We start from the raw sequence: 12873 nt of genomic DNA, 5'->3' as shown, positions 1-12873 counted from the left end.
ACTCCTGCTGCTCTCTTCCCTTCCCCAAATGATCCTAGAGCAGAGACTTTCTAGGCGCAGGCCAGGCAGAGATTTTGCCCAAGGGGAGTTCTTCTGCAGGCGGGCTAGAAGAAAAGCTTGCCCAGATACTGTAGCTGCCCAATGCAGGATTGTAGCGAGTCACCCTTAATAGGTGGGATGTCTCCAGAGGCAGGGCACCATGGCACCATGGAGACGTGACCTATGCACCCTGGACAGGAGCAGGGACTCCGCTGTGTCCTGCGGAAACAGCAGCCCGAGACCACAGCTGCTGGACACAGCCCTCTTGGGTGGCGCTTGCCCATCTCAGAGCCTGCTCCCCAGTGCCCACTCTTACCTGCTATGCAGAACTCGAGCTGGGCATCTGCAACGGGGCCACAGCTCCTGCCCTGCGCTCACTCCGGGCTCTGTGTTGCAGAGGCTCCTCGCTCCTTCCCTCCGGAGACATGGCGTGCTACAGCCCCTGCCTGCCAGCCACCTGCGGCCCAGCCCCTCTGGCCAACAGCTGCAACGAGCCGTGCGTCCTGCGCTGTGCTGACTCCAGCGTTGCCATCCAGCCCTCGCCAGTGCTGGTGACCCTGCCGGGACCAATCCTCAGCTCCTTCCCGCAGAGCACAGCCGTGGGCTCCACCGCTTCAGCTGCCGTGGGAAGCTCTCTCAGCGCTGCCAGCGTGCCCATCGCTTCTGGAGGCGCCCTGGGTCTGGGCGGCTTTGGCTGGGCCGGCCGGGGCCGTGGCCTTGGCCTCTGGGGGTCCTATGGATGGGGCAACCAGATCTGCTAAAGCCCCCCCATTGCCTGCCTAGGAGTGAGCCCCAGCTGCCTTGAAACAAGGCCTGGAGACTGCCTGGACAGCAACACCAGGGCCTCCAGAGGGGCCCAGCTCCCACTCCTCCAGCTACAAGGAGGCGCCTGCACCCACTTCCTACCTCCTCCCAGCACACCTTCTTCCATCTTCCTCTTGCTTTGCTTCACCTCATGCTGCCCCTGAAATACCTCCTCTTCCAAGCCTGGCTCCTCTGGGGATGGACATCACCAAAGGCAACGAGCGCTATGCGAGCACCTTCACGAGGAAGGGGAGAGCAAGCAGCCGCTGCCTGCTGAGCTCCCCAGGGATGACGAATTCTCAGGCCTTTCAGATCCCTGGCAACATACAGCTTGCATCTTCCACGCTCTGCCCCTCCTTCTGATTCTCAATAAAGGCATTTTGCAACAGAGCTGCATGCGTGTGGCATCTCTTTTTCCTGTCCTCTCAATCCTCAACCTTCTCTTGTACAGGATAATCTCTGGGCTCGCATGAGAGGTCCTGCCACTAAAGGGAGCTGAAAATCCTCCTCTCTTTCCTCCCCCATGTGGGAAGTCCTTCCTGCTCCTCCAGCAGCACCAAGAGAACCTACAGGAGCCAACTCTTCCTCGCCCCTGCCTTGCTAGGCCATGCTGCGCAAGGTGGCTGCCCTGCTGAGCGTGGCCTGTTAAGGTTCACCCCTCAACACCACCTTGACCCACTCCTGTGGAGAGCTCCTACTGGAAGCAGTGGCACAACTGAGACAAGCAACACAGCCCTTGGAGGCAGTAGCCAACTTCCAAGCCCCTTCCAACTCCCTGCCTGTCCAAGGAAAATGTGGCTGTTGCTCCCCAAAAGAAGAGGCAAACTGAAAGGTTTTCTCCTCAGCCCTGCACACCAGCACTACAGCTCATGACTTGTCCCCGCTTCCTGGCCTTTCTGCAGCAGCACCCTTCCCTTTGCATGTATCCAGGCACAGATTAGCCGGGCAGGTTCAGGCAGGATGGAGCACACTGACATGGCCACAAAGCAGGAAAATAGGGATGGACGAAGGGCAGTGTCTTCTGTGGCTGGTGGCCCACCAAGTCCTGGCGCCATCTGCTCTCCAGGACCACCCACTGCACAACACAGGCCAGGTGCTGCAGTGCAATGCTTGTGAGAGAGCCATGCCCCGTGAGAAGCTCTCTGAGCTTTAGTATATGACAGGCAAGAGCAATTGAAAAGATGGAGGTATCAGCTAAGATCTTCTCCCTGACACCATAAACTCTCACACACACACACTGGGAAGGAGCAGAGGTCCTTGCAGGTAGGATTTGGACAGGCTTTCCAATAGGAACCACAATCTGGCCATGTGTTTGACTACAATTCTCAAGTCACAGACATAAGTGTGTTGCAGAAATGCTTTAACAAAAGGCCTCTGACAGCTGCAATGTGATGAGCACGCTCTGTTGTCATGCGTTGCTTAATAACTTGTGTTCTAGAAGTGCTTTAAGGGAAGGTCTCTGGCAGCGGGATGTCATGAGTCCACTCCCTTGTCATGCTTTCCTCGCAGGACCACTAAGTGTCTTCCCGAGAAAGGCTTTTTTAGAGAAGGCTTCTTTTCTATGTGCCCGCTTCCCAAGAGAAGATCCTTCCTGGCTGCACACGCCTGCTCCCACTCAGAAATTCTCCTTCTTTAAGTCCCACAGCCTGTGCATAGGGGTGCATAAGTCGCTTCACTTCTAAGACTTGCTGCGGGCACCCATATCATGGGGTGCAAGTCTGCCTAGCACTTGCCTTTCCTCGGACAGCACGGGCCGCAGACACAAGTCTTTCAAGAGACCAGTTCAAGCAGTCACCACGTGGTAGAGCCTGACGGTAACAGCATTGGCAACAGGGTAGGAACAACTGCATTTCTGTGCGATGCTGCACAGCAAGTTGACTGGTGGGTCCCCTACACAGTTTAGTGCATTTCCCCCATGGCCCTCATGCTAGCATTTGGATGAAGTACAGTGAAGGGCAGCTGATATTCCCACAGGTCCTCCACACACTGGGTCCTCCTGAGTGAGTCAGCTGCAAGATGCTCTGGCACCACCTTGCAATTCAAAGCTCCTGAAAGGGCCACTCCATCCCTGACCAGGGGAAAACAAGCCAGACCCTGAGGGGCACTGACCTGGACAACCAGCAAGCAGCAACACAGCCACGCGCCTATTGCAGAAGAATGTGCTGAAGCCAACAAAGTCACTTGCTCCTGGCACATATGCAGGCATCTCTCAGCAGACGTCCCGAGTGCTAACCACTGCCTCCATGAGCTCTTGCGTTTACTCAGGTGACTAACACGACAGGGCAAGACTGCTAAGGCAATGGCCATGTCCTTCCCACAGGAGATACTTGGGCCTCTCGCACAGGACACACGCGCTCCAATCCTTGGACATCCACTTCACTGGCAGGAAAGCACCAAGGCTGGGGGTGAACAAAACGCCACCTCCTGCAACAGCCTCCTCAGTGCCCACAGCCCTGCACACAACAGGGTGTTGTGCCTCCCTGGCTGGCCAATATCTTCTGATCACTCCTCGGGAGCGGAGGTCCCACAGAGCCAGTCTGCATCTCTCTGAGGGATGCACACTCTAGAGAGGCTGGTCTGTGCTCTGAGGGCTTCCCCGGCCCTCAAGTCACTTGTGCTTTGCTGCGTCAACCTCACCCCATTTGCAGACAAGGACCTTGCCAGGTGCTCCATCCAGGATCCACAGCTCAGGGCCTCACTGAGTGGTGGCTGTGTTCACCACAGAGGGCAGCAAGCGCATGGCCTAGGAGTCTTTTCACACAAGGAACTTGACACCTCTGAGGAGTATGGGTCAAAGGGACAAGCCTAATGAATCGTTGAGTAGTCATTTTGCTCTTACCTGGGATTAAAAAGGAGTCCAACATGCCATGTCAAATATCAGTGTCTTTCATCTTGAGCACAGCTTTGTAAGCCAAAATTACTGCTGCTCAATGGGCTTCCTGTCCACATCCATTTTCAGCCCCCTCAGGCCTTTGGGACACAGTATAAAAAGGGTGCGCAGCTTCCAGCTCCGGCATTCTCTTCTTGCACCTTCCTCTCCTCAGAGAACTTGGTAAGTCTCTCTCTTCGGTGTGTCTCTTGTCTCTTCCACTGGCAGAATTCTAGGCTTGCTCAGAAGTCTCAATGCTCCTGCTGCTCTCTTCCCTTCCCTAAATGATCCTAGAGCAGAGAGTTTCTAGGTGCAGGCCAGGCAGAGAGCTTTGCCCAAGAGGGAGTGCTTCTACAGGTGGGCTAGAAGAAAAGCTTGCCCAGATACTGTAGCTGCCCAATGCAGGGTTGAAGTGGGTCACCCCTAATGGGTGGGATGTCTCTGGAGGGTGGGTCCCACGGAGATGTGACCTAGGCACCCTGGATAGGAGCAGGAACTCAGCTATTTCCTGCGGAAACAACAGCCCGAGGCCACAGCTGCTGGACACAGCCCTCTTGGGTGGCGCTTGCCCATGCCAGAGCCTGCTCCCCAGTGCCCACTCTTACCTGCTATGCAGAACCCGAGCTGGGCATCTGCAACAGGGCCACAGCTCCTGCCCTGCGCTCACTCCGGGCTCTGTGTTACAGAGGCTCCTCGCTCCTCCCCTCCGGAGACATGGCGTGCTACAGCCCCTGCCTGCCAGCCACCGGCGGCCCAGCCCCTCTGGCCAACAGCTGCAACGAGCCGTGCGTCCTGCGCTGTGCTGACTCCAGTGTTGTGATCCAGCCCTCGCCAGTGCTGGTGACCCTGCCGGGACCAATCCTCAGCTCCTTCCCGCAGAGCACAGCCGTGGGCTCCACCGCTTCAGCTGCCGTGGGAAGCTCTCTCAGCGCTGCCAGCGTGCCCATCGCTTCTGGAGGCGCCCTGGGTCTGGGCGGCTTTGGCTGGGCCGGCCGGGGCCGTGGCCGTGGCCTTGGCCTCTGGGGGTCCTATGGATGGGGCAACCAGATCTGCTAAAGGCCCCCCATTGCCTGCCTGGGAGTAAGCCCCAGCTGCCTTGAAACAAGGCCTGGAGACAGCCTGGACAGCACCACCACGGCCTCCAGAGGGGCCCAGCTCTCACCCCTCCAGCTGCAAGGAGGCGCCTGCGCCCACTTCCTGCCTCCTCCCAGCACACCTCCTTCCACCTTCCTCTTGCTTTGCTTCACCTCATGATGCCCCTGAAACACCTCCTCTTCCACGCCTGGCTCCTCGCGGGATGGACATCACCAAAGGCAACGAGCGCTATGCGAGCACCTTCACGAGGAAGGGGAGAGCAAGCAGCCGCTGCCTGCCGAGCTCGCCAGGGACAACAGCAATGCTCAGGCCTTTCACATCCCTGGCAACATACAGCTTGCATCTTCCACGCTCTGCCCCTCCTTCTGATTCTCAATAAAGGCATTGTGCAACAGAGGTGCACGCGTGTGGCGTCTCTTTCTCCTCTCCTCTCAATCTTCAAACTCCTCATGGTGAGAGGTGCTGGCAAAGAAGGGAGCTGCAAATCCTCCTCCCTTTCCTCCCCTATGAGGAGGAGTCATTCCTGCTCCCCAGCAGCACTAAAGGAACATACAGGAGCCAACTCTTCCTCACCCCTGCCTGCTAGGCCATGCTACGCAAGGTGGTTGCGCTGCTGAGCGTGGCCTTTCAAGGTTCATCCCTCATCACTGCCTTGACCCACTCCTGTGGAGAGCTCCTGCTGGAAGCAGTGGCACCACTGAGACAAGCAATGCAGCCCTTGGAAGTAGCAGCCAACTTCCAAGCCCCTTCCAACTCCCGGCCTGTCCAAGGAAAATGTGGCTGTTGCTCCCCAAAAGAAGAGGCAAACTGAAAAGTTTCCTCCTCAGCTCTGCACACCAGCACTACACATCATGACTTGCCACCACCTCCTGGATCTTCCACAGCAGCACCCTTCCTGTTGCATGTACCCAATCACACCTTACCCAGGCAGGTTCAGGCAGGATGAACACACTCACAGGCCCACAAAGCAGCAAAAGAGGGATGAAGCCAGGGCACAGTCTTCTGTGGCTGGTGGCCCACCAAGTCCTGGTGCCGTTTGCTCTCCAGGACAGCACAAGGCACAGCTCAGGGTAAGTGCTGCAGTGCAATGCTTGTGAGAGAGCCAGGCCCCATGAGAAGCTCTCTGAGCAATGGCAAAGGAGAGACAAGAGCCAGGGAAAAGATGGAGGTGTCAGCTGAGGTCATTTTCCTAATACCATTAAGATTCAAATGCTAGGAAGGAGCAGAGCTCCTTGCAAGTAGGATTTGGACAGCCTTGCCAGCAAGAACCACCATCTAACCATGTGTTCGACTACAATTCTCACATCCCAGACATTACTTGTGTTGTAGAAATGCTTTAAGGGAAGGTCTCTGGCAGCGGGAAGGTCACTAGTCCGCTCCATCGTCATGCTTTCCTCGCAGGACCACCAAGTGTCTTCCCGAGCAAGGCTTTCTTAGAGAAGGCTTTTATTCTAGATGCCCGCTTCCCAAGGAAAGCTCCTTCCTGGCTGCACACGCCTGCTCCTACTCAGAAATACTTCTTCAAGTCTCACAGCTCGTGCGTCGTTGTTCACAATTTCCTCTATTTCTAAGTCTTGTTGCGGGCACCCATATCATGGGGTGCAAGTCTGCCTAGCACTTGCCTTTCCTCGGACAGCACGGGCCGGAGACGCAAGTCTTTCAAGAGACAAGTTCAAGCAGTCACCACGTGGAGGAGTGTGATGTTAACAGCACTGGCAACAGGGTAGCAACAAAGCTCCTGAAAGGGCCACTTCATCCCTGACCAGGGGAAAACAAGCCAGACCCTGCGGGACACTGATCTGGACAACTCGCACGCAGCAACGCAGCCACGCGCCTTTTGCAGAAGAATGTACTGAAGCCAACCAAGCCACTTGCTCCTGGCAAATTTTCAAGCGTCTGTCAGCAGACGCCTCGAGTACTACCCAATGCCTCCATGAGTTCTTGCGTTTACTCAGGTGACTAAGATGAAATGTCAAGCCTGCTAAGGCAATGGCCATGTCCCTCCCACAGGAGATACTTGGGCCTCTCGCACAGGACACACGTGTTCCACTCCTTGAACATCCACTTCACTGGCAGGAAAGCACCAAGCCTGGGGGTGAACACAAAGCCACCTTCAGCAATAGCCTCCTCAGTGCGCACAGCCCTACACACAACAGGGTTTCGCGCCTCCCTGGTTGGCCAGTATCTTCCGATCACTCCTCGGGATCGGAAGTTCCACAGAGCCAGTCTATGTCCCTCTGGGACACACACACTCTAGAGAGGCTGGTCTGTGCTCTGAGGGCTTCCCTGGCCCTCAAGTCTCTTGTGCTTGGCTGCGTCAACCTCACCCCACTTGCAGACAAGGACCTTGTCAGGTGCTCCATCCAGGATCCACAGCTCAGGGCCTCACTGAGTGGTGGCTGCGTTCACCACAGAGGGCAGCAAGTGCACGGCCGGGGAATCTTTCCACACAAGGAACTTGACACCTCTGAGGAGTATGGGTCAAAGGGACAAGCCTAATGAATCGTCGAGTAGTCATTTTGCTCTTACCTGGGATTAAAAAGGAGCCAAACACGCCACACCAAATAGCAGTGTCTTTCATCTAGAGCACAGCTTTGTAAGCCAAAATTACTGCTGCTCAATGTGCTTCCTGTCCACATCCATTTTCAGCCCCCTCAGGCCTTTGGGACACAGTATAAAAAGGGTGCGCAGCTTCCAGCTCCGGCATTCTCTTCTTGCACCTTCCTCTCCTCAGAGAACTTGGTAAGTCTCTCTCTTCGGTGTGTTTCTTGTCTCTTCCACTGGCAGTATTCTAGGCTTGCTCAGCAGTCTGAATGCTCCTGCTGCTCTCTTCCCTTCCCTAAATTATCCTAGAGCAGAGAGTTTCTAGGCGCAGGCCAGGCAGAGATTTTGCCCGAGGGAGAGTGCTTCTGCAGGTGGGCTAGAAGAAAAGCTTGCCCAGATACTGTAGCTGCCCAATGCAGGGTTGAAGTGGGTCACCCTTAATAGGTGGGATGTCTCCAGAGGTAGGGCACCATGGCACCACGGAGACGTGACCTATGCACCCTGGATAGGAGCAGGGACTTCGCTGTGTCCTGTGGAAATAACAGCCTGAGGCCACAGCTGCTGGACACAGCCCTCTTGGGTGGCGCTTGCCCATGCCAGAGCCTGCTCCCCAGTGCCCACTCCTCCCTGCTATGGGGGACCTGAGCTGGGCATCTGCAACGGGGCCACAGCTCCTGCCCTGCGCTCACTCCGGGCTCTGTGTTGCAGAGGCTCCTCGCTCCTCCCCTCCGGAGACATGGCGTGCTACAGCCCCTGCCTGCCAGCCACCGGCGGCCCAGCCCCTCTGGCCAACAGCTGCAACGAGCCGTGCGTCCTGCGCTGTGCTGACTCCAGCACTGTGATCCAGCCCTCGCCAGTGCTGGTGACCCTGCCGGGACCAATCCTCAGCTCCTTCCCGCAGAGCACAGCCGTGGGCTCCACCGCTTCAGCTGCCGTGGGAAGCTCTCTCAGCGCTGCCAGCGTGCCCATCGCTTCTGGAGGAGGCCTGGGGCTGGGCGGCTTTGGCTGGGCCGGCCGGGGCCGTGGCCTTGGCCTCTGCGGGTCCTATGGATGGGGCAACCAGATCTGCTAAAGCCCCCCCATTGCCTGCCTGGGAGTGAGCCCCAGCTGCCTTGAAACAAGGCCTGGAGACAGCCTGGACAGCACCACCACGGTCTCCAGAGGGGCCAGCTCCCTCTCCTCCATCTGCAAGGAGATGCCTGCGCCCACTTCCTGCCTCCTCCCAGCACACCTCCTTCCACCTTCCTCTTGCTTTGCTTCCCCTCATGCTGCCCCTGAAACACCTCCTCTTCCACGCCTGGCTCCTCACGGGATGGATATCACCAAAGGCAACGAGCGCTATGCGAGCACCTTCACGTGGAAGGGGAGAGCAAGCAGCCGCTGCCTGCTGAGTTCCCCAGAGACGACAGGAATTCTCAGGCTTTTCAGATCCCTGGCAATGTACAGCTTGCATCTTCCACACTCTGCCCCTCCTTCTGATTCTCAATAAAGGCATTTTGCAACAGAGCTGAACGCGTGTGGCGTCTCTTTCTCCTCTCATCTCAGACCTCAGCCTCATTACGGAGGAGGCTACATGATGCCCTTCTCCCCTCAGATTATGGAATGTAATGGGAGTTTAACATGTAAGGGAGCTCGAAACCCCACCCTTTTCTCTTTGTGAGAATGTGTCCTTCCTGTTACCGCAGTGAAAGCTTTATGTCAAACTATAACCATTTATACTTTCCAGGAAGCACAGTTTTCTCTTTTCCTTCCTATCCATTCGGAATCCCTGAGGACTACTTGGATTGTTTAGAACCTTGACATTCCCCTCATAGAACAGTGCAAAATGCCCCTGGTGCTACAGAGCTCTTTCCTTTTGCAGGGAGGTGGCCTTTGTCTGTGCGGATTGATGGAAGCATGTTTTAGAAGGAAGGGAGTCCGTGGTGGGCATCACTTTCCTCAGGGCAGGATACATCTCCATGAGCTGGAATGTGTAATGCCTGGCCATCTTTATGTATAGTGTCAATGATCCCATCCCTCACCCCCTTGGCTTTCTTTCCATCTCTCAGAAATGCTATTGCCTTCACAGAATCACAGAATGATAGAGGTTGGAAGGGACCTCTAGCGATCATCTAGTCCAACCCTGCCCTGCTCCATCAGGGACACCTAGATCACGTGGCACAGCCTGGCATCCAGGCGGGTTTTGAGTTATCCCCTTGTCCTATCACTGGCCACCACAGAGAAGGGCCTGGCCCCATCCTCCTTAATATCACCCCTCAGGTACTTGAACATGTTAATCAAATCTCCTCTCAGCCTTCTTTTCTCCAGACTAAACACGCCCAGCTCACTTATTTTTCCCTCATACGGTAGACGCTCCAGTCCTTTAATCATCTTTGTCGCTCTCTGCTGGACTGTCTCTAGAAGCTCGGTGTCCCTCTTGTACTGGGGAGCCTAGAACTACACACAATACTCCAGGTGCGGCCTCACCAGAGATGAGTAGAGGGGGAGGATCTCCTCCCACCACCTGCTGGCCACCCTCCTCCTGATGCAGGCCAGGATCCCATTGACCTTCTTGACCACGAGGGCACACTGCTGCCTCATGGTTAACCTGTTGTCAACCAGGACTCCCAAATCCCTCGCTGTGGAACTGCTTTCCAGCAGGTCAACCCCTGATCTGTACTGGTGCCTGGGGTTATTCTTCCCCAGGACTAACTTGTGCTTGTTGAACCTCATAGGGTTCCTCTCTGCCCAACTCTCCATCCTGTCTAGGTCCACTCCAGTGGATAATGAACACCAATAAGAACAATGCTACATGAATCCGTGGCGTTTCAGGGGAAGGAGAGTGGATGGGAGAAAATAAATCTCTGCTATCCTTTAGTCCCAGCTACTGTCTGGAAGCAAGTTAACAGTATTTGCTCCATGTCATCACAGGTCTTCCCTCACTAAGCAACACACTCAGCTAAGTTAGGATCTTTCTTCATATTCCTCTTGACATGTAAGCTAATTTGCAGGAGCCAGCTGCTCTTTCCAGCAGTCTACACCTTTGTTTTTCCTCCAACTGCCTGGGGAGGCCAGCTATCTGTTCCCCTCTTGCAATCATGCCTCTTACCGTGATTTGTACATTCTTTCCCTGCTTGAAACATAGATCATACCCATTGTTAAGCATCCCACCACTTCTTAGCTGTTCAGTTAGTCATCATCACCTCCATCGCTATCCTGTCTTCATAGGTTGCTCTCACTGAGCCCACAGCTTTGCTCATACCTCCTTCACTCATGTAATTTCCTGTTCTTTCAAAGAATACCTGCAGAATATCTGCTTACACCCTGTGGGCTCAAAGGGAACTGTTTTAACAAGCTTCTCTCCCTTTTCTCCTTTCTTTTTTTTTAAAAAATGGAATTATTATTTTGCTGTCCACAAAGCTTCTATCCAATAGAAGCCCCAAGAAAACAGATGCATTAGCTCAGTTACTAGAGTGAAAGAGAATGGCAAGACTTCACCCCGAGCCAAGAAAACACAAGCTAGTTATTAACTATTGGCTCATAAACTGTTCTTTAAAAGTTATTGGACTTTTCCTCAAGTTAAACACAGGTTCGTGTGCTATGGAGTTTCATGATGGAGATATACAGCAATAGTGTCGACACAGTGATTTCAAAAGTGGCAACATCAAAACAGATAGGGCAGTTCTATTAGTCTCTTCACTTAGCAGAGCAAGTCACTTCAATCATTTGTAGGACTGAATACTTCAGGTTTTTACCCTTCTCTTTTTCCCCACACCAGCTCTACATTTTTAAATACTCAGGATTACAAAGAACTCCCCACACAGTTTCACCAACATCTTCCACTTTTACTGTCTTTCAGGGGGTTCTATTATTCCACTTCACATTAAGTTTTTAGTTGTTTTCTTTTTCTTCTTAGTTTTTAACTAAGTTCTTCTTAGTTCTTAATCTAATTAGTTATGCAAAAATGAAAATTATAAATGAGAATAGAATTATTTGTAACACTTATACATCATGTTCATTGAAGAAGGTAAAAATGTTTTTCTTCTCCCACATCATCATCTGAAACGGCAAGCTCCTTGCTATCTCAGCTGAAGGGTGAAACAGCAACACTATATTCAGATATGCAGGTTTCCTCTCTTAAAACAGCATACTCACAAACAAACCTTAATAGGATTATTTTTTAAACTGATCTTTACATGTGCATGCACATGCATATATATACACTCACATGTATACATATATACATATGTGTGTGTACATATATATGCACTCCCACACATATATATGTGTATAAGATATTCATATATACACACACCTTTCCTTATACTATGTAACACTTCTCTTTCAGAAGTGAGATATCATTTTTCAAAGGTCTTGCTTTCATGATACCATGATCTTGAACTCAGCCTAAGACTCCCTAACCAGGTACCCTCCCATAGTACCTAAGTGCAGGCTGCCACTGGGTCAGAGTTTCCATCAGCAGGATCCACAGCCAGGCAGGGGTCCAGCTATAGTAGAGCTGGAAACCAACACTCCTGCAACCTAGCTAGAACAAGAAGAAAACCCCCCAACCTAACCTGAGCTGAAGCTCCTGGGCTTATGAGTAGGGCGGAGTGAGGTGGGAGGAGGGGGAAGCCTCAGGTGATGCTGATCATGGCTATTAAGGACTACTAGTGCACTCAGTGTTCTGGTAGTGCTTTCTGTATACATATTTCCACAGTATGAGAACCGTATGATATTTCTACATTTTTACAGTGCTATGGACCATAAGGCAAAATTAATCAGAACCCTGAGAGGGAATAAGATGGCTGATGTGCCACTTTATATCACACCACTTTACTCCTTGCTACTTTACCCCACTTTGTGCTATGCCACTTTATGCCATTTGTGCTTCATGCCACTTTATTCCATTTTATTCTGCAGCAATTTAGTTGACTTCCACTTTTTTTTATTAACTTCATTTTATTCCATGCCAGAAGTAGACAGGGAAGAGCTCTTGGCATGCTGACAGCACCCTAAACTCTGCAATGAGAATGTGATCATGGTGACAATTTTTTCCTCCTCTTCATATACAAAAACCTGCTTTCTGTATCAGGCCTGTATTTCTGTGGAGTACATCATGGTGCTAGAATCATCAGTATTTTTTACACAGAGTAGATACTTTTCACTGACAGCTGCACAAAAATATTTTTACAAATTCAGCAAAAGGAAAGCAAGTCAGGCATCTGGACTTTAAGAAAATTGCTGTTACAGCTAAACATACTGAAATAAAAATCCAGGCAGGCCAAGACAACTTCAAAGCCTGACAAACCTCAGTCCTGAGGCTTTGTTAAGTCAGAACAAAGCTGTGGCCTGTTACTCATAATGGCAATATATTCCTAGGGTGCATTGTGATGCAGTTTTTCAGTGTTCTTATGTTTGGATTTTGAAATCAGCATACTGGTTATAAGAATTATCTGATATGTAAAATAACATATAATTAAATGTGGGAATATCAGTGAATACGTGTGCAGAAAAGATTATGAGTTCAGGTAGGCTGATAT

At 52.5% G+C, this 12873-nt stretch overlaps 2 protein-coding genes across 2 annotated transcripts; both read left to right on the top strand.

Moving 5' to 3' along the window:
• The first annotated feature begins 464 nt into the window (after positions 1–464).
• On the top strand, positions 465–800 carry LOC148592035 (feather beta keratin-like). The gene has a single exon (XM_088535940.1). It carries the CDS (start codon positions 465–467, stop codon positions 798–800), a length of 336 nt encoding a protein of 111 aa, XP_088392066.1.
• Positions 801–8087: 7287 nt separating this feature from the next.
• LOC148592034 (feather beta keratin-like) lies at positions 8088–8423 on the top strand. Its single transcript, XM_088535946.1, has one exon. The coding sequence runs from the start codon at positions 8088–8090 to the stop codon at positions 8421–8423; it is 336 nt and encodes a 111-aa protein (XP_088392072.1).
• Positions 8424–12873: the final 4450 nt, after the last annotated feature.

Source organism: Tinamus guttatus, unplaced genomic scaffold, assembly GCF_059628265.1.
Source record: "Tinamus guttatus ecotype Peru unplaced genomic scaffold, ASM5962826v1 Tinamus_guttatus_pri_ptg000649l, whole genome shotgun sequence".
Lineage (NCBI taxonomy): Eukaryota > Metazoa > Chordata > Aves > Tinamiformes > Tinamidae > Tinamus > Tinamus guttatus.
This window is presented reverse-complemented; position numbering and strand designations above follow the sequence as displayed.